This window comes from Bos mutus, chromosome 23 (genome assembly GCF_027580195.1).
Source record: "Bos mutus isolate GX-2022 chromosome 23, NWIPB_WYAK_1.1, whole genome shotgun sequence".
Classification (NCBI taxonomy): Eukaryota; Metazoa; Chordata; class Mammalia; order Artiodactyla; family Bovidae; genus Bos; species Bos mutus.
In genome coordinates this window covers 1,710,387-1,731,013 of record NC_091639.1, presented here as the reverse complement: position 1 = coordinate 1,731,013, position 20,627 = coordinate 1,710,387, and the positions used below count along the sequence as shown (strand labels likewise).

The window sequence follows — 20,627 nt, the reverse complement described above, 5'->3', positions numbered from 1 at the left end:
CACTTTCACTTTTCACTTTCATGCATTGGAGAAGGAAATGGCAACCCACGACTGAAGCGACTTAGCAGCAGCAGCAGCAGTAAGGATTTTTATGTTATTACAAAGTGATCATGAAAGTCAGCTTATGATTATGTGACAGGTTATTTTCAAATTCACGGCTCAGGACAAACAAGAAGGATCTTAGTAAGTGGTACTCAGTGTTTGGAGATTTATTTCACAGTTGACAGAGGAACTAGGTAATGAACGAAGAAGTGGTTTTTAAACGTGAAAGTATTGTTTTCCTCTGCTCATAAAAGTAGTTTGTAGATGTGTGACCATGTGTTTAGCTTCTGTCTCTCGTGTTGTTCAGTCGCTCAGTCATATCCGACTCTTTGTGACCCCATGGACTCCAGCCCGCCATGCCTCCCTGTCCTTCACACACTCCCGGAGTTCATCCAAACCCAAGTCCATTGAGTCAGTGATGCCATCCAACCATCTGATCCTCTGTTGTCCCCTTCTCCTCCCGACTTCAATCTTTCCCAGCATCAGGGTCTTTTCAAATGAATCAGTTCTTCGCATCAGGTGGCCAAAGTATTGGAGCTTCAGCTTCACCATCAGTCCTTCCAATGAATATTTAGGTCTGATCTCCTTTAGAATGAACTGGTTGAAACCTTAGCTGCCTCTTTATCTCCAGTACCAGCAGCAGGATGGAAAGTCACCCGGTGTACATCCATGACGTGGTCAGAACCGACCCCATCTCGTGAACAGGACCTGTCTGCTCATCTCTGACCCCGGGGGCAACTGAACATGCTCAGGGAGTGTGCACGGTCAAGCACTTGAACACGCCTCTGACCACAGATCCTCCAGTGCAGACACAGTGGCTCATTGATGGACATCTCCCGGTCTGGGTTCATGGCCCTCCCCTCTTCTGCTGCTTTATGGAGGGCTCACATTTGGTCTCCCCTCGGCTGCCATAGCCTCTGCTTCGCTCTGGTCTCAGGAGCAGGGCCACTGAGCAGAGGAGAAAGGGAAGCCCCGCTCATCCTTCCAGGCCTGGAGCAGACAGCGCTCTCCCCGAAGGCCTGGACGGGGCGGGCGGAGGGAGGACCCAGAGAGCAGGCAGCCAGTGCTCCCCACCGGCATGACCACCAACCACCCACCTCCGATGGCATCTGCAGTTCTGAGAAGGCACGGGACACGAGAACACATGGGCACACGCACACGCACACAGACACACACAGGCGCGCCCACACACACACATACAGACACATACATACACAGACACAGACACACAGACGTACACACACACACAAGTCACACACACAGACACACACAAAGACACACACACACAGACACACACACAGACACACACAGGCACACGCGCACACACACACACACAGACACACAACACAGACAAACTCACAGGCGGTCTCAATCAGCCCTTTATTTGTGGACCTTCACCAAGGTCACCGGGGTTCCAGCTCTTCGCAGAGATCGGGGAGAGCGGTGAGGGGCACCGGGGGCCCCAACACCTCGTCACGGCGAGCAGAAGCGGCCGCAGAACAGGATGGCCCCGGTCCTGCTGTGCTGGATGAAGAAGAGGAAGGGGTGGTCGGCACAGAACCGGGGCACGATCCTCAGGATTCTCGGGGTGATCCTGGCCACTGTGGCGGCTGCGGCCTCTGTGCCCTCTTCAGTGACCTCCACGAAGGACTTGTGCACGATCTTGGACAGATGCAAGTCTTGCTGGCACGACATCCCGCTGAAGTCAGCCTGGGCCGCCTCGAAGGCGTCGGTCACGCCCAGGTCTCGGAGGACGCACTCCATGTCGTAACTCTCCTCCAGCGTGAAGCGGGGCAGGAACACCTCCACCTCGTCCTCGTCCATCACATCCAGCTTCGTCCAAGTGACGAATTTCTCATAGGTCAGGGCCTTCTCCACCTGGAGGAGAAGGTAGAAGATCTCAGGGTCTGCAGCAGCGCTGCCCCGGGCACCTTCCACTGTGACCCGCACACTGTGCCTTGCGGGCCCGGGGCAGCCTGCCGGCTGCACACGAGTTCCCAGAGCCCAGTGCCCAGCATGGATCCCAATGAGACCCCACGGGGCCACGGCTGGCTGGTTACCGTGTTCAAGTCTGTGCTCTCACTGGGCAGCAGGATGACCATGTTCAGTTCTTTGCCTACGTAGGGAAGCACCAGAATCTGGGTGCTTATTTCTCCAATGTAGGTTGATTTAAAGGTGGACTTCTTGAACATCATTTGCACAGGTTTCTCCATGTTCTGTAAAAGGAATAGATAAATGTTAAGTTGAAACAAGACCTGTGGACACGCTGGACGAGTCATCAGAGCCGTCCACCTGAGCCCACACATTCTGTCCTGTCTTCCAGACCCACCCCAGCTCCGTGTCGTCAGCTCGTCTGCACGGCTCCAGCTCCCACCCCTGGTTCCCAGCACTCAGGCCTCAGGCTGCTGTTCTCCTGCTGACCCAGGAGGGCTCCACACAGACTTACCCAGCAGGACCTCTTCCCCGGCACCTGCCCACCTGACATCTGCATCTGGACACAAAGGAGCCTCCAGGTCGGCTCCCACACTGGCGGCTCGTGTTCCCCTCCACCTGCTCCATCTACACCTTCCCATCTCTGCTCGTGCCGACACCACTCATCCCGCCGTCAAACCCTGGAGAGTCCTGGGCCCCTGTCCTTCTCACCTGATAGCTGACCCATGAACAACCATGTTGGCTCTACTTTTAAACACAACAGGGCTGCCCTGGTGGCTCAGGGGTAAATAATCTGCCTTCCAATGCAGGAGACACAGGCTCCATCCCTGGTCTGGGAACACCCCACAGCCCAGGGGCTTCTAAGCCCACGGGCCACAACTACTGAGCCTGGGCTGAGAGCCCGGGAGCCGCAGCTCCTGAAGTCACGGGCCTGGAGCCTGAGCTCTGCACCAACAGAAGCACCGGCAGGAGAAGCCCGAGCACCGAGCCAAGAGGGTCTCTGCCACGGCAGCTGCAAGAAAGGCTCTGCGGCAACAAGACCCTGCACAGCCAAATAAATAGATACAATTATTAAAAAACAAAACAAAACAATCTGACTTGTGCTTCCTACCCCCACCACTCTCAGCCCAGCCATGGTCATCAGGAAAACTTCCAAGTAACCTCCCTGGTCCTGCACACGGGCCCGCAGGGCTCTGGGGGATCAGAGCCACTGTGAGAGGCCATGGGCTCTGTGAGAGCTCAGAGGAGGGACACAGGAACCAGGAACCTGGGCTGCGGAGACCGCTAGGAAGGTTTCTGGACAGCCCTGCAGAGAAAGGCGTCTGTGTAGGTAGCTCCTGACGGGAGGGGGACAGACGGTAGGATCCAGGCCCATGGAGCGTCACAGCCACGGTCTGAAGTTTGAACTGGATCTCAGGGGTTCTAGGACGCCCAGAGAGACCTGCGAGCTGCCCCGTGGGATGTGTGATACAAGATGGAACACCGGCCGCATGGACCTCCCCTGATGATACAGCAGAGGAGGAGCAGGGGGCGAGGAAGCCAGGGTTTGCCCAGGTCTACATCTGGGCTGCCAAGGCCACAAGAGGCACACGTTCCTTGAGGTCGGCCTCCTGGCAGGCTCCGTAAACCAAGGGGTTCCCAGGGACCGTTTCCAAGAACCTCCTCCCTTATTATGACACATTCTTGTTCACCTTGCTGACTCTGAAAGGCCTTTCCTTGGTGTGCTCTTTGTTAAACTGTGTGTCCCAGTTCCCTTTGAAGTAGATGGCATTCACGAGAATGAGACGTGTCATGGGGTTAACTGAATTTGCAGGGAGCAAGTCTCTAATTTTACCTGCAAAGAAGATTTAAAGACACAGTTAGCTAACAGGGTTTCCTGGTGGAGGTGCTGGGCACAGTACTTACTGGTCCGTCCCCTGGAGGAGTCAGTGCACAGACCAGAGGGTTCCCTGTCCCCCATACAACCACGTACAGGGAGTTGTCTGTTTACTCGTTAAGTTGGGTCCCACTATTTGTGACCCCATGGACTGTAGCCCACCAGGCTCCTGCGTCCATGGGATTCCCTAGGCAAGAATACTGGAGCAGGTTTCCATTTCCTTCTCCAGGGGATCTTTTGACCCAGGGATCCAACCCGCCTCTCCTGCATTGGCAGGTGTATCTTTACCATCCGAACCACCAGGGAAACCCATGCAGGGAGCCTGGCCCCTAAAGCTAAATCAGCGACAAAAACCTTAAAGTCTCTGCTCAGTAAAATACCATGAGTTGCATAAAACACATACAATGAACAAATAATAGGGCAGGATAATTCACAGTGACAGAAAAAGGAATGTTTGGTCTACAACGTGAGGGGACTGTCCTGAAGGGGAGAGGCCGAAGCCAGCGTGCAGAGCACGAAAACGAAGAAGCGCAGGTGGACGAGGGCTTGACCGAGTGTCCTGCAGTGATGCTCAGCGACCCGCAGAGCACGCGCTCTGCTGCACAGGCAGGGAGGTGGAGCCCAATCCAGAGTCTTCCTTCCGCCCTTTTTGAAAAGGCAGACTATATGAACATTAACTGCAACAGCCAAAAGTCAAAGTGTGATTGCTCTGGAAGAGGTGCACCAAATATTGATGAGGAGGGGGGAAGCTAGAGAAATTGATTACTGATTAAATTTCAGAAGTGGATTTGAAAGTTTCCAGTTCTTTAGAGAAAAAAGCCATTTCTGTTTACATTTGATGGTCTTGGGAAGGAACTTGTGGAAAATAAGACTGATTCAAATACTGTGTGAACAGAAGTCGTGACACGTCCTCACCTTCTGTCTTTTCGGCTACCCAGGTGTTTATGTGCTTCCTGGACTCCTCCGTAGCGCAGACAAAGTCCAGCTCTTCCATCTCTGCTTGGTAGAATATGCGGCAGGAATCTTTGAAAGACTAGGAGAGACGGGATGACAGAATCACATGGCTACAGAAACAGACAACACCAACAGCTTACTTCTTCACCGCGCCGACCTCAACACCGATCATTTGACGGTTACTTGTGTAGTGTACAAACGAATGTGCAGAATTAACCTTCAATCTGGTTTCTCAGTTTTCAGCTACATTGAATAAATAACTGAGTAAAATCACAGGCTTCCCAGGTGGCACAGTGGTAAAGAATTCGCCTGCAAACGTTGGAGACAAGGGTTTGATCTCGTGCGCAAGATCCCCTGGAGAAGGAAATGGGAACGCACTCCAGTATTCTTGCCTGGACAGTCCCACGCACAGAGGAGCCTGGAGGGCTACAGTCCATGGGATCGCAAGGAGTCAGACACGACTTAGCGACTAAACAACAACAACACAGCCGTTCAAGAGAGGCGATGCGGCAACGCTGCCGCCAGCACACGTTCCGGGCGTCACTGCCGCGTGACCCTGGAAAGGTGCAGCGTCTCTCTGGCTTCCTCGCCCCCTGGAAGCAAGGACGCAGCAGTAGCTACGCCTCAGAGGTGCTCTGAGGACCAGGAGGACTTGGCTCTGCCAATGTCACGTGGCTGAGTTCTCCGCACACTGTGGATCCTGCATTTCGTGGTCCGGGTGCCTCATTTCATAGAACCCTCACATCATTCAGGCTCTGCCAACCTACTGCTCCACTTCTTAATCAGGGCTTTTGGAAAAGATGTCAGTCTCCCAGTCTAAGAAAATAGTCTGGAAGCAAAGTGGTCACCTACAAGTCGATACCTCATCATACCCTTGGTGATTTCAACAGCTTTTAAACACATCTGAAAATAAGTGCCTGCTTCTTAAAATACTATTTAGTAAGTAATGAGCAGTCAAAACCAAACTAAAGCAATATCTAATCAAACATTGTGATTGGTATTGGATTCTTGGATACTTGATCAGTATGAAATAACTGACAAATATTTCTCATCTTTTGATTTTATATTCCATACCAAAATAATGTTCTAAATATCAGTGCTTTTCTTGGGATTTCCTAAGAAGGCAGAGGAATAGGATGGGGAGACCACTTTCTCCCCCACAAATTCATCAAAAGAACAATGAGTGCTCACTTCGGCAGCACATATAGTAAATGGAACGATACAGAGAAGATTAGCATGGCCCCTGAGCAAGGATGACACTCAAATTCGTGAAATGTTCCATATGTTTACCCAAAGCAATCTATAGGTTCAATGCAATCCCTATCAAACTACCAACGGTATTCTTCACAGAGCTAGAACAAATAATTTCACAATTTGTATGGAAATACAAAAAAGCTCAAATAGCCAAAGCAATCTTGAGAAAGAAGAATGGAACTGGAGGAATCAACCTGCCTGACTTCAGGCTCTACTACAAAGCCACAGTCATCAAGACAGTATGGTACTGGCACAAAGACAGAGATCTAGATCAATGCCACAAAATAGAAAGCCCAGAGATAAATCCACACACTTATGGACACCTTATCTTTGACAAAGGAGGCAAGAATATACAATGGAGAAAAGACAATCTCTTTAACAAGTGGTGCTGGGAAAACTGGTCAACCACTTGTAAAAGAATGAAACTAGAACACTTTCTAACACCATACACAAAAATAAACTCAAAATGGATTAAAGATCTAAACGTAAGACCAGAAACTATAAAACTCCTAGAGGAGAACATAGGCAAAACACTCTCTGACATACATCACAGCAGGATCCTCTATGACCCACCTCCCAGAATCTTGGAAATAAAAGCAAAAATAAACAAATGGGACCTAATTAAAATGAAAAGCTTCTGCACAACAAAGGACACTCTAAGCAAGGTGAAAAGACAGCCTGCAGAATGGGAGAAAATAATAGCAAATGAAGCAATGGACAAAGAACTAATCTCAAAAATATACAAGCAACTGCTGCAGCTCAATTCCAGAAAAATAAATGACCCAATCAAAAAATGGGCCAATGAACTAAACAGACATTTCTCCAAAGAAGACATACAGATGGCTAACAAACACATGAAAAGATGCTCAACATCACTCATTATCAGAGAAATGCAAATCAAAACACAATGAGATACCATTTCACGCCAGTCAGAATGGCTGCGATCCAAAAGTCTACAAGCAATAAATGATGGAGAGGGTGTGGAGAAAAGGGAACCCTCTTCAACTGTTGGTGGGAATGCAAACTAGTACAGCCACTATGGAGAACAGTGTGGAGATTCCTTAAAAAACTGGAAATAGAACTGCCTTATGATCCAGCAATCCCACTGCTGGGCATACACACTGAGGAAACCAGAATTGAAAGAGATGCCTGTACCCCAGTGTTCATCGCAGCACTGTTTATAATAGCCAGGACATGGAAGCAACCTAGATGTCCATCAGCAGACGAATGGATAAGAAAGCTGTGGTACATATACACAATGGAGTATTACTCAGCCATTAAAAAGAATACATTTGAATCAGTTCTAATGAGGTGGATGAAACTGGAGCCTATTATACAGAGTGAAGTAAGCCAGAAAGAAAAACACCAATACAGTATACTAACGCATATATATGGAAGTTAGAAAGATGGTACTGATAACCCTGTATGTGAGACAGCAAAAGAGACACAGATATATAGAACAGACTTTTGGACTCTGTGGGAGAGGGTGAGGGTGGGATGATTTGGCAGAATGGCATTGAAACATGTATAATATCATATATGAAAGGAATCGCCAGTGCAGGTTTGATGTAGGATACAGGAAGCTTTGGGCTGGTGCACTGGGATGACCCAAAGGGATGGTATGGGGAGGGAGGTGGGTTGGGGATTCAGGATGGGGAACGTGTGAACACCCATGGCGGATTCATGTTGATGTATGGAAAAACCAATACAATATTGTAAAGTAATTAGCCTCCAATTAAAATAAATAAATTTATATTAAAAACAACACAAAACAGAAGAACAATGAATACTGAGTAAATTCCACAAAATAACTTCTGAATGCTGGCAGAGGACATCAGGCACCCAGAAGAGTAGCCTATTGTCTTTGAAAGGAGGTCGGAAAAAAATACAAAAGATAAAAAGAGAGACAAATGAGGTAGGTACGGAGATCCATCCCAGGAAGGGAGTCTTAAAAGAGAAGTTTCCAAACACCAGGAAACACTCTCACTGGAGAGTCTGTGGCAAGCTTTGGAACTTCAGAGGGCAACATAACTGGGAGGAAGAATAAATAAATAATTAAAACTCACAGATTACGTGCCCAATGGTAACTGCAAGCGGAGGAGCAGCGCAGACGCCTGCATCGCCACTAGCAAGTGGGGGCTGGGCAGGGAGGTGCGGGCTGCATTGATTAGAGTAAGGACCGGGCCTGAATGCCCCGAGGACAATCTGAGGCAACTAGCTTGAGATAGCAAACCAGACTGTGGGATAGCTACCCCGCGAAAAGCTCTCACCTAAGACACCGCCAGGCCCGCTCACAGGAACAAAGGAGTGACTAGAGCTAGCCGGCTGCGGACCAGCCCATCCCCCGTGGAGACAGGCAGGTGAGGGCAGCCAGACCCAGACGGGGGCAATCATGGCCCCAGAGAGGCATCATCTACCAAAATGCAAGCAGGCCTCGTCGCTAACCAAGACTTCTTGGGATTCTGGACGGTCGACATCTGCTGGGAGGGTCGCAGCCAGAGATCAGCTCCCCAGAAGAGACACATGGCACACCTGAGAAGGCACACCTACTGTACACCCAGAAAACAGAGCAGCAGGGATGGGGGAGGCAATAAGTCGCAGCCTTCAACTGGGGGCGACTGCTCGCCAAGCACCTGGTCACCTGAGCTGCTTGGACCTGGGAAGGGCACAAAACACAGGCCCAACCAAGTCTGTGCCTTTGAAGAGTATCCAAGTACCCAAATCTGAGCGGCTTAGACCTGGGAGGTGCATGCAGCCCAGGGCCAGCCTCAGACAGTTCCCGGCAGAGCAACCTAGAGCCTAAGCAGCATAGACAGGGAAAGCACACATGCCGTGAGCGGTGGCAAACCCAGTGTGGCCGAGACACGGCGAGCACTCCCCACACACGCCAGTGATATTTGATTTCAGCGTCCCTCCCTCCCCACAGCACGACTGAACCAGTGAACCTAAAAAAGTGTCCACTACCGTCCCCTTGTGTCAGGGCAGAAATTAGACACTGAAGGGACCAGCAAATAGAAGAAGCTAAAACAGAGGGAACCGCCTTGGAAGTGACAGCTGCAATAGATTAAAACCCTGTAGTTAGCACTGACTACATAGGAAGGGGCCTATAGATCTTGAGAAATATAAGCTGGATCAAGGAACTATCTGAAAATGAACTGACCCCACACGTCCACAACAACACCAGAGAAAGTCCTAGATATATTTTTACTATTATCATCCTTTAAATTAAAAAAAAAATTGTTTTTAAGTCCTCTATTACTCCTTTAATTTTCATTTTTATAACCTACTATTACTTTGCAACAAAAAAGGCCATATTTTTTAAAGGAAACTTCATATATATCTATTTTATAATTTTTGTGACTTTTTTGTCCTTTAATATTGTATTTTTGAGAATCCAACCTCTACTCTTGATTTTAATCTTTGCTTTTTGGTATTTGTTATCAATTTTGTACCTTTAAGAACCCAATCTTCAATACCCATTTTTACCTAGGAGCAAGATTACTGGCTTGACTGCTCTCTCCCTTTGGATGCTCCTTTTTCTCCACCAGGTCGCCTCTATCTCCTCCCTCCCCCTTCTCTTCTCTACCCAACTCTGTGAATCTCTCTGTGTGTTCCGGATGGTGGAGAACATTTAGGGAACCGATTACTGGCTGGATCTGTCTCTCTCCTTTTGATTCCCCCATTTATCCTCCTGGCCACGACTGTCTCCTTCCTCCCTCTTCTCTTCTCTGTGTAAATCTGTGAACATCTCTGAGGGATCCAGACTGTGGAGAGCACGTAGGGATGTGATTACTGGCTAGCTTGCTCTCACCTCTTTTGATTCCCCTTCTCCTACTGGCCACCTCTGTCTCCTTCCTCCCTCTTCCATTCTCTGTATAACTCCATGAACATCTCTGAGCAGTCCAGACGGTGGAGAGCACATAGGGACGTGATTACCAGCTAGCTTGGTCTCTCCCCTTTTGATTCCCCCTCTTCTTCTCCTGCTCACCTCTATCTCCCTCCACCCTCTTCCCTTCTCCATGTAACTCTGTGAACCTCTCTGGGTGTCCCTCACCATGGAGAAACTTTTCATCATTAACCTAGATGTTTTATCATCGGTGCTGTATGGATGGAGAAGTCTGAGGCTACTGTAAGAATAAGACTGAAAATCAGAGGCAGGAGGCTTAAGTCCAAATCCTGAGCACACCAGAGAACTCCTGACTCCAGGGAACATTAATTGATAGGACCTCATCAAACGCTTCTGTAACTACACTGAAACCAAGCACCCGCCAAGGGCCAACAAGTTCCAGAGCAAGACTTACCACGCAAATTCTCCAGCAACACAGGAACATAGCCCTGAGCTTCAATATACAGGCTGCCCAAAGTCACTCCAAACCCAGTGACATCTCATAACTCATTACTGGACACTTCATTGCACTCCAGAGAGAAGAAATCCAGCTCCACCCACCAGAACACCGACACAAGCTTCCCTAACCAGGAAACCTTGACAAGCCACCCGTCCAACTCCACCCACAGTGAGGAAACTCCACAATAAAGAGAACTCCACAAACTGCCAGAATATGGAAAGGCCACCCCAAACACAGCAATATAAACAAAATGAAGAGGCAGAGAAATACCCAGCAGGTAAAGTAACAGGATAAATGCCCACCAAACCAAACAAAAGAGGAAGAGATAGGGAATTTACCTGGTAAAGAATTACAAATAATGATAGTGAAAATGATCCAAAATCTTGAAAACAAAATGGAGTTACAGATAAATAGCCTGGAGACAAGGATTGAGAAGATGCAAGAAACGTTTAACAAGGATCTAGAAGAAATAAAAAAGAGTCAATATATAATGAATAATGCAATACATGAGCTCAAAAACGCTCTGGAGGGAACCAACAGTAGAGTAACAGAGGCATAAGATAGGATAAGTGAGGTAGAAGATAGAATGATAGAAATAAGTGAAACAGAGAGGAAAAAAGAAAAACGAATTAAAAGAAATGAGGACAATCTCAGAGACCTCTGGGATAATGTTAAACACCCCAACATTCAAATCATAGGAGTCCCAGAAGAAGAAGACAAAATGAAAGACCATGAGAAAATACTTAAGGAGATAATAGTTAAAAACCTCCCTAAAATGGGGAAGGAAATAATCACTCAAGTCCAAGAAACCCAGAGAGTCCCAAACAGGATAAACCCAAGGCAAAACACCCCAAGACACATATTAATCAAATTAACAAAGATCAAACACAAAGAACAATATTAAAAGCAGCAAGGGAAAAACAACAAATAACACACAAGGGGATTTCCATAAGGATAACAGCTGATCTTTCAATAGAAACTCTTCAGGCCATAAGGGAATGGCAAGACATACTTAAAGTGATGAAAGAAAATAGCCTACAGTCCAGATTACTGTACCCAGCAAGGATCTTATTCAAATATGAAGGAGAAGTCAAAAGCTTTATAGACAAGCAAAAGCTGAGAGAATTCAGCACTACCATACCAGCTCTCCAACAAATGCTAAAGGATCTTCTCTAGACAGGAAACACAGAAAGGGTATATAAACTCAAACCCAAAACAATAAAATAAATGGCAATGGGGTCATACTTATCAATAATTACCTTAAATGTAAATGGGTTGAATGCCCCAACCAAAAGACAAAGACTGGCTGAATGGATACAAAGACAAGACCCCTATATATGTTGTCTACAAGAGACCCACCTCAAAACAAGGACACATACAGACTGAAAGTGAAGGGCTGGAAAAAGATATTCCATGCAAATAGAGACCAAAAAAAAAAAAAAAGGAGTAGCAATACTTATATCAGATAAAATAGACTTTAAAACAAAGGCTGTGAAAAGAGACAAAGAAGGACACTACATAATGATCAAAGGATCAATCCAAGAAGAAGATATAACAATTATAAATATATATGCATCCAACATAGAAGCACAGCAATATGTAAGACAAATGCTAACAAGTATCAAAGGGGAAATTAACAATAACACAATAATAGTGGGAGACTTTAATACCCCATTCATACTTATTGATAGATCAACTAAACAGAAAATTAACAAAGAAACACAAACGTTAAATGATACAATAGACCAGTTAGACCTAATTGATATCTATAGGACATTTCACCCCAAAACAATGAATTTCACCTTTTTCTCAAGCACACATGGAACCTTCTCCAGGATAGATCACATCCTGGGCCATAAATCTAGCCTTGGTAAATTAAAAAAAAATTGAAATCATTCCAAGCATCTTTTCTGACCACAATGCAGTAAGATTAGATCTCAATTACAGGAGAAAAACTATTAAAAATTCCAACATATGGAGGCTGAACAACACGCTGCTGAATAACCAACAAATTACAGAAGATATAAAAAAAGAAATCAAAATACGTGTAGAAACGAATGAAAATGAAAACACAACAACCCAAAACCTCTCGGACACTGTAAAAGCAGTGCTAAGGGGAAGGTTCATAGCAATACAGGCATACCTAAAGAAACAAGAAAAAAGTCAAATAAATGACCTAACTCTACACCTAAAGCAACTAGAAAAGGAAGAAATGAAGAACCCCAGGGTTAGTAGAAAGAAAGACATCTTAAAAATTAAGGCAGAAATAAATGCAAAAGAAACAAAAGAGGCCATAGCAAAAATCAACAAAGCCAAAAGCTGGTTCTTTGAAAGGATAAATAAAATTGACAAACCATTAGCCAGACTCATCAAGAAACAAAGGGAGAAAAATCAAATCAATAAAATTAGAAATGAAAATGGAGAGATCACAACAGACAACACAGAAATACAAAGGATCATAAGACACTACTATCAGCAATTATATGCCAATAAAATGGAAACTTGGAAGAAATGGACAAATTCTTAGAAAAGTACAACTTTCCAAAACTGGACCAGGAAGAAACAGAAAATCTTAACAGACCCATCACAAGCACGGAAATTGAAGCTGTAATCAGAAATCTTCCAGCAAACAAAAGCCCAGGTCCAGATGGCTTCACAGCTGAATTCTACCAAAAATTTAGAGAAGAGCTAACATCTATCCTGCTCAAACTCTTCCAGAAAATTGCAGAGGAAGGTAAACTTCCAAACTCATTCTATGAGGCCACCATCACCCTAATACCAAAACCTGACAAAGATGCCACAAAAAAAGAAAACTACAGGCCAATATCACTGATGAACATAGATGCAAAAATCCTTAACAAAATTCTAGCAATCAGAATCCAACAATATATTAAAAAGATCATACATCATGACCAAGTGGGCTTTATCCCAGGGATGCAAGGATTCTTCAATATCCACAAATTAATCAATGTAATACACCACATTAACAAATTGAAAAACAAAAGCCATATGATTATCTCAATAGATGCAGAGAAAGCCTTTGACAAAATTCAACATTCATTTAAGATAAAAACCCTCCAGAAAGCAGGAATAGAAGGAACATACCTCAACATATAAAAGCTATATATGACAAACCCACAGCAAACATTATCCTCAATGGTGAAAAATTGAAAGCATTTCCCCTAAAGTCAGGAACAAGACAAGGGTGCCCACTCTCACCACTACTATTCAACATAGTTTTGGAAGTTTTGGCCACAGCAATCAGAACAGAAAAAGAAATAAAAGGAATCCAACTTGGAAAAGAAGTAAAACTCTCACTGTTTGCAGATGACAAGATCCTCTACATAGAAAACCCGAAAGACTCCACCGGAAAACTACTAGAGATAATCAATGAATATAGTAAAGTTGCAGGATATAAAGTCAACACACAGAAATCCCTTGCGTTCCTATACACGAATAATGAGAAAATAGAAAGAGAAATTAAGGAAACAATTCCATTCACCATTGCAATGAAAAGAATGAAATACTTAGGAATATATCTACCTAAAGAACAAAAGACCTATATATAGAAAACTATAAAACACTGGTGAAAGAAATTAAAGAGGACACTAATAGATGGAGAAATACACCGTGTTCATGGATCGGAAGAATCAATATAGTGAAAATGAGTATATAACCCAAAGCAATCTATAGGTTCAATGCAATCCCTATCAAACTACCAACGGTATTTTTCACAGAGCTAGAACAAATAATTTCACAATTTGTATGGAAATACAAAAAAGCTCAAATAGCCAAAGCAATCTTGAGAAAGAAGAATGGAACTGGAGGAATCAACCTGCCTGACTCCAGGCTCTACTACAAAGCCACAGTCATCAAGACAGTATGGTACTGGCACAAAGACAGAGATCTAGATCAATGCCACAAAATAGAAAGCCCAGAGATAAATCCACGCACCTATGGACACCTTATCTTTGACAAAGGAGGCAAGAATATACAATGGAGAAAAGACAATCTCTTTAACAAGTGGTGCTGGGAAAACTGGTCAACCACTTGTAAAAGAATGAAACTAGAACACTTTCTAACACCATACACAAAAATAAACTCAAAATGGATTAAAGATCTAAACGTAAGACCAGAAACTATAAAACTCCTAGAGGAGAACATAGGCAAAACACTCTCTGACATACATCACAGCAGGATCCTCTATGACCCACCTCCCAGAATCTTGGAAATAAAAGCAAAAATAAACAAATGGGACCTAATTAAAATGAAAAGCTTCTGCACAACAAAGGACACTCTAAGCAAGGTGAAAAGACAGCCTGCAGAATGGGAGAAAATAATAGCAAATGAAGCAATGGACAAAGAACTAATCTCAAAAATATACAAGCAACTGCTGCAGCTCAAATCCAGAAAAATAAATGACCCAATCAAAAAATGGGCCAATGAACTAAACAGACATTTCTCCAAAGAAGACATACAGATGGCTAACAAACACATGAAGAGATGCTCAACATCACTCATTATCAGAGAAATGCAAATCAAAACACAATGAGATACCATTTCACGCCAGTCAGAATGGCTGCTATCCAAAAGTCTACAAACAATAAATGATGGAGAGGGTGTGGAGAAAAGGGAACCCTCTTCAACTGTTGGTGGGAATGCAAATTAGTACAGCCACTATGGAGAACAGTGTGGAGATTCCTTAAAAAACTGGAAATAGAACTGCCATACGACCCAGCAATCCCACTGCTGGACATACACACTGAGGAAACCAGAATTGAAAGAGACACCTGTACCTCAATGTTCATCGCAGCCCTGTTTATAATAGCCAGGACATGGAAGCAACCTAGATGTCCATCAGCAGACGAATGGATAAGAAAGCTGTGGTACATATACACAATGGAGTATTACTCAGCCATTAAAAAGAATACATATGAATCAGTTCTAATGAGGTGGATGAAACTGGAGCCTATTATATAGAGTGAAGTAAGCCAGAAAGAAAAACACCAATACAGTATACTAACGCATATATATGGTCCTACAGGCAATGACCAAACGGTTCCAGGAAGCGTGAGGTCGTGACTGGGGTCCCACACCCCACCCTCCGTGTGGGTCTCAGCCCACAAGGCCAGTCTGCAACACAAGGCCCGCCTCCCGTCTCCACACGACCTCGGTCTCTATCTGCTTCGGGCAATCAGGAGTATGACTTACCGAGAGGAAATCGTAAGTCTTCTCTCCAAAAAGCCTGTTCGCGGTTCTGAGCAAGTACTGTGTGTCCGTCCTATTAACTTCCGTGAGAAGGTTCTGGAAACCCTGGTGGACATCTTCACCTCCCCCACTGCTCTTGTTTAGAGAAAGCGTCTGAAAAAAAAAAAAAAAAACAGATAAAAAAGCACAAGTGCAGTACGCCCTGACTACAGGAGAGCGAGGCCTGTCTGCTGAGCAAGGCCTTTGGGATTCGGATCACGGACACCGGCTCACGGGCCAAGGAAAGAGCATCGGCCGCCGCCCAGAACTGGCTTCCCGAACGTACCTGGCACATCTGGGCTGCGGTGTTGCCCCTGGCTCCCATGAGGACCATGGCCAGGGCAGAGGAGATGCTTAGGGGCGAGATAAACACATTTTCCGAGCTGCCCTCACCCAGCTTTTTCAGAAGGGTCAAGGCGAAGGTGCCGTTTGCTTCTGACAGCGCATCCATGGTGGCGAGGCTGAAAGGATGGATTTAAAATCAGTGTCACGCAAATTCAGGCCACAGGTCGGCCACGTCTCACTCAGCTCTTAACTGTTGTTAGCACTGACCCTCTGCTTGGACGAGCAAACAGGTACATGCACAAAACTCGGTTTCCTCGGGGCCTCAGACCCCCCTGTGGGCTTCTAACACGTGAACACGGCTGAGACATGCTGCTGACACACAGAGTGTGCTGGGACACGGCCTGGGAGGGTCGGGAAGGAGCTGTGGGCTTTTGCTCCCATTTCTAGATTGTTCGGTGTGTTTGGGGCCTATAGGTACGATTTTATAACAAGAATCATTCAAAATGATCAATCAAAATGCACAGTTACACAAGTTGGACATTATGTAAAGAGAGAGAAAGACCCCAGCCTTGAGATAAAAGAAGTAAATCCCGTACAAAGAAGCATGAAAGCCTCAAAGACAAACCTCCTGACGCCCATGTCTCCTCCTATGGGACCTCCACCTGTGCCAAAGCCTGAATCCAGGGCCCTGTGCCCAGGCCCAGGGTCTGCTCACCCTGCTTGGGACAAGGGCTTGGGATGCCCCCATGTCCCCCTCCAGGGCCCGGCCTCAGAGGTCAACAGCCCCGCCACGGAGGGCGTTTGGTCCAGAACAGGACACTGGGGGGAGGGACGGGGGTACGTGAGGGTTCAAGGCCTCTCTGCCTGGTGGGAAGGGATGACAGCTGAGAGATCCCCAGTTCTTCAACAGAAAGCAGCGTCAGTCCTAGATACCGACGTGGGAGAAACAAGCAGGTGAGCCCGAGGAAAGGGCGCAAAGCCGCAGGGCGTGCAGGCTGGCAGCCCCGCTCCGGGCCCTGCGTCAGCTCCCTGATTTCTGCTCCCTGCATGAGGACGGGGACGCACCAGGTAATCTGTGCTCCTGATGGCGTGCAGGGCAGCTTACCCCAAAACACTCCACAGCAGCACACTGATTGCTCTGAAGTAAAGAGACTTGAGAAACAGCTGGTGCAAAAAGCGTGCTCTGCCCTTCTTCTGCTCACCCTGAAAGCTGAAAATAAATCTCCATGTGGAAATATCGTCCCTGTACCAGGAGGTAGAGAGACATCTTTATGGCCAAAGAGGGAAACAAAAGGCTGAAAAGGCTGTACAAGGAACCAGCAAACCCTGTTTCTTCACAAACTTGCTCCCCAGGCAAAAACCCCTTGTTTTGTCAAATCTTCACACACACACAAAGCTGCCTGCCTTGTCACTTCTTGAGTCTTATATCTTCGAGGTTCACACAAAATTCAGTGGCGTTGGTTTTTTGCTATTGATTTGTCTTAGGTCAATTTAATTTCTAGACCAGCCAGGAAGAATGTAGAAGAGAGGAAACACTCCCCCCACACACATTCTCTTCCATCTTTAATATCCAATTTCTTGCTTAGTAGCTAAGTCATGTCTGATTCTTTTGTGACTCCATGGACTACAGCCTACCTGGCCCCCCGTCCATGGATTTTCCAAGCAAGAATACTGGAGTGGGTTGCCATTTCCTTCTCCAGGGGATCTTTCCGACCCAGGGATTGAACCCGTGGCTCCTGCATTGCAGAAGAATGCTTTCCACTGAGCCAGCAGGACAGGCCTTAATATCCAATACCTTAACACTAATACAGAAAAAAGCAGAGTGCACTTGTCTTCAAAGGCCACAGCGATGCTGGTGGTAGTTCTTTCTGCCCACTGACAACAGTTGCTGATGGTCATTAAAGGTGAGCGCACACCCACTCCCTGTGAAACCGCTAAACTGAAAAGGAAGGAATGAAGACGTGAGGCCCAGAGGTTTGTTCAGGGTACTCTGACGGCAGAAAATACGTCAATCGCGAGATATTGAACAGCCCACGCTGATACAGGCCCCGAAATCAGACTGGAAGCGGTGCTTCGTGCACTCCCTGGGGCACTGAGACAGAACACCAGAGGCAGCACCGTGCTCCCCAGGCAGGAACTCGGGAGGGTCCTGTACCCAGGGCTGGTGTGAATTGCTCTGATAGTTCAGGCCCTGCAGACTCAACTCAGGAAACAGTGCAAAGGAAAGTTATCAGAAACAACACAAAATGAGCATAATTAGCAAACTATGTGATAGCTGACCTGCAGAGCAGCCAGAATCAAGGAAGTAGTCTTAAAACAGGAAAAGAATGGAGCAAAACCAGCTCCAGAAATAGCTGATTAAAAGCAGCTTAGCTCTGCTGGGCTCCAAGGAACAGAGTGAGAGCTGAGCGCCAGGTCATGACTCTGCAGTCCAGCCTTCATCATTATGGCAGCGCCCCCTCCCCAAAAAGACACATGGAGAGAGAGGGGTGGAGAGCAAACCAAAACACCCTTTTTCAAACAGAAACGTGAACAGGTTGAGAACCATTCGTTTCCAATACTGACAAAGTAAGACAGGGATTCTTCTCACCCTGTGCAAGTGACGCTATAAAGTGCTGCCCCAGTGTTTCCAGTGTAATTAAGAATTGCTGTTGCTGTTCAGTCATAAGTCGTGTCCGACTCTTTGATGACCCCGTGGGCTACAGCCTGCCAGGCTCCTCTGTCCATGGGATTCTTCAGGCAGGAATACTGGAGTGGGTTGCCTCCTCCAGGGGATCTTCTGGACCCAGAGATCAAACCTGAGTTTCCTGCACTGGCAGGTGGATTCTTTCACACTGAGCCACCTGGGAAGCCTCAAATACATTTCAAAGTGCAGAGAACAGCACAGCGTCTATGAAATGCATTTCTGCAGCTGTGCTCAAGTCAAGTGCAAAGAAAGGTATTCGTGAAAGTGAAGGTGAATGTCGCTCAGTCATGTCCGACTCTCTCGACCCCATGGACTATACAGTCCATGGAATTCTCCAGGCCAGAATACTGGAGTGGGTAGCCTTTCCCTTCCCCAGGGGATCTTTCCAACCCAGGGATTGAACCCAGGTCTCCCACATTGCAGGCGGATTCTTTACCAGCTGAGCCACAAGGAGGCCCAAGAATCCTGGAGTGGGTAGTCTATCCATTCTCCAAGGGATCTTACAGACCCAGGAATCGAACCAGGGTCTCTTGCATCGCAGGCAGATTCTTTACCAACTGAGCTATCAGGAAAGCTCATTATCACCTTTAGGGAAGGTATACGAAGATATAACAAAGATAAGATAGTCCCATGGACTTCCCTAGTTGCTCAGTTGGTAGAGAATCTGCCTGCAATGTAGGAGACCCCACTTTGATCCCTGGGTCGGAAAGCTGTGCTGGAGAAGGGATAGGCTACCCACTTCAGTATTCTTGGGCTTCCCTTGGTTCAGCTGGTAAGAATCATTGTTTATTAACAGTCTCACGACTTGGTGAGACTGTTAATGAGATATTTCAGATGAGATGAGATATTTCAATTAGCTTAGATAGATAATGAAGTTGGACTTCCCTGGTGGCTCAGATGGTAAAGAATCCTCCTGCAGTGCAGGAGCTCCAGGTTCGAGCCATGGGTGGGGAAGATCCCCATTAAGGGGCAGCTCTTCTCCATTCAATGCACATGCCAGTAAGAAGCATACACATTTCACAGGACCCCAAGAGAGCGCAGGGGCCAGGATCCACACTCACAGCGTCGTGACGTCCGCCGCTCCACCTGGTCCGAAAGGAAACCCAGCCCGGTGCCAGCCCCCGCCCAGCCCACTGCCTTCTGCCTCGGGCAGGCCGGTGCCACGGCCCCACCGCCCCACACGTACCAAGCACGGTAGGAACAGGCTGGGCAGGGATGGAGGCGCTGGGGCCCAAATACCTGGGCTGGAGGGGCGGGGCTGAGCGGACGACGGGAGATGTGGGCAGAGCGGGAGGGGCTGGGCTGACCCAGCCATGCTGGAGGGCGGGGCAACAGCCCTGCACGGGGAGCAACAGCATCTTCCTACCCTGCACCCCACTAGGTAGCAGAGCTGGAAACCCCACGCTCTATGGATTGGAAGCTGATTGTATGGAAGACTGTATCTGGTCACAAAGAGGCGAGGGATAAAACTCATCAAACACGCTCTTCCTCTTCTGTGGTTTCAGAGGGACGGGAAAGAGGTTTTGTCTCTGTGCAGTGGGTGGCAGCTCTGATGGGCAGGTAACCAGCCCAATGGGGTCAGAAGGATGGAGATAGTGATGCAGTGGGGCTTGGGCTGGGCTCCCCGGGTGACAGAGGAGCTGAGCCCGAGGGAGGGGTGAGGTCCAGGGGCGGCTGGAGGAGGAACAACCAGGCGGAGTCACTGGTGGGAAAGGGCTCCCGCTCCCAGGAGGTACACTCAGGCCCGGGCAGAGGGTGTGGGCCGGGGAGCGCCCAAGGTGAGGCAGGCGGGCTGGAAGGATTGAGCAGGGCTGGACTGGAAAGAACCTGGAGGCTCTTCTGAAGAATTGGGGTTTTATCCATCAGTCATGGCCCTGTGGTGTCGGAAAAGACTCTTGAGAGTCCCTTGAACTGCAAGGAAATCAACCCAGACAATCCTAAAGGAAGTAAATCCTGAATATTCATTGGAAGGACTGAGGCTGAAGCTGAAGCTCTAATACTTTAG

At 47.0% G+C, this 20,627-nt stretch overlaps 1 protein-coding gene and 1 non-coding gene across 3 annotated transcripts; one reads left to right on the top strand and one right to left on the bottom strand.

Annotated features, from left to right (window-relative positions):
- Window positions 1–1,419: 1,419 nt before the first annotated feature.
- On the bottom strand, window positions 1,420–16,110 carry LOC102280345 (serpin B6). 2 transcript variants are annotated; one of them, XM_070360658.1, is made up of 6 exons: window positions 15,938–16,110; window positions 15,616–15,765; window positions 4,766–4,883; window positions 3,656–3,808; window positions 2,103–2,245; window positions 1,420–1,920 (listed from the first exon to the last, which is right to left on the bottom strand). In XM_070360658.1, the coding sequence occupies exons 1-6, from the start codon at window positions 16,100–16,102 to the stop codon at window positions 1,516–1,518; spliced, it is 1,134 nt and encodes a 377-aa protein (XP_070216759.1). In that variant the 5' UTR covers window positions 16,103–16,110; the 3' UTR covers window positions 1,420–1,515. The 2 variants fall into 2 exon arrangements, with proteins under 2 accessions (XP_070216759.1, XP_070216758.1); XM_070360657.1 differs by having other exon boundaries at window positions 2,103–2,258; window positions 3,666–3,808.
- Window positions 5,988–6,092, top strand: LOC138985137 (U6 spliceosomal RNA). Its single transcript, XR_011462396.1, has one exon. It is a non-coding gene; the product is annotated as a U6 spliceosomal RNA (small nuclear RNA).
- Window positions 16,111–20,627: the final 4,517 nt, after the last annotated feature.

What these genes read in the sequence shown, in the direction of transcription:
- LOC102280345 (XM_070360657.1), bottom strand. Translation starts at nt 16,102, where the DNA reads ATGGATGCGCTGTCAGAAGCAAACGGCACCTTCGCCTTGACCCTTCTG. An exon ending in AGACTTACGATTTCCTCTCG is followed by an intron (nt 4,884 to 15,615) that starts GTAAGTCATACT and finishes CGTCTCTCCTAG; the next exon opens with TCTTTCAAAGATTCCTGCCG. An exon ending in AGAGCACAGACTTGAACACG is followed by an intron (nt 1,921 to 2,102) that starts GTAACCAGCCAG and finishes CTTCTCCTCCAG; the next exon opens with GTGGAGAAGGCCCTGACCTA.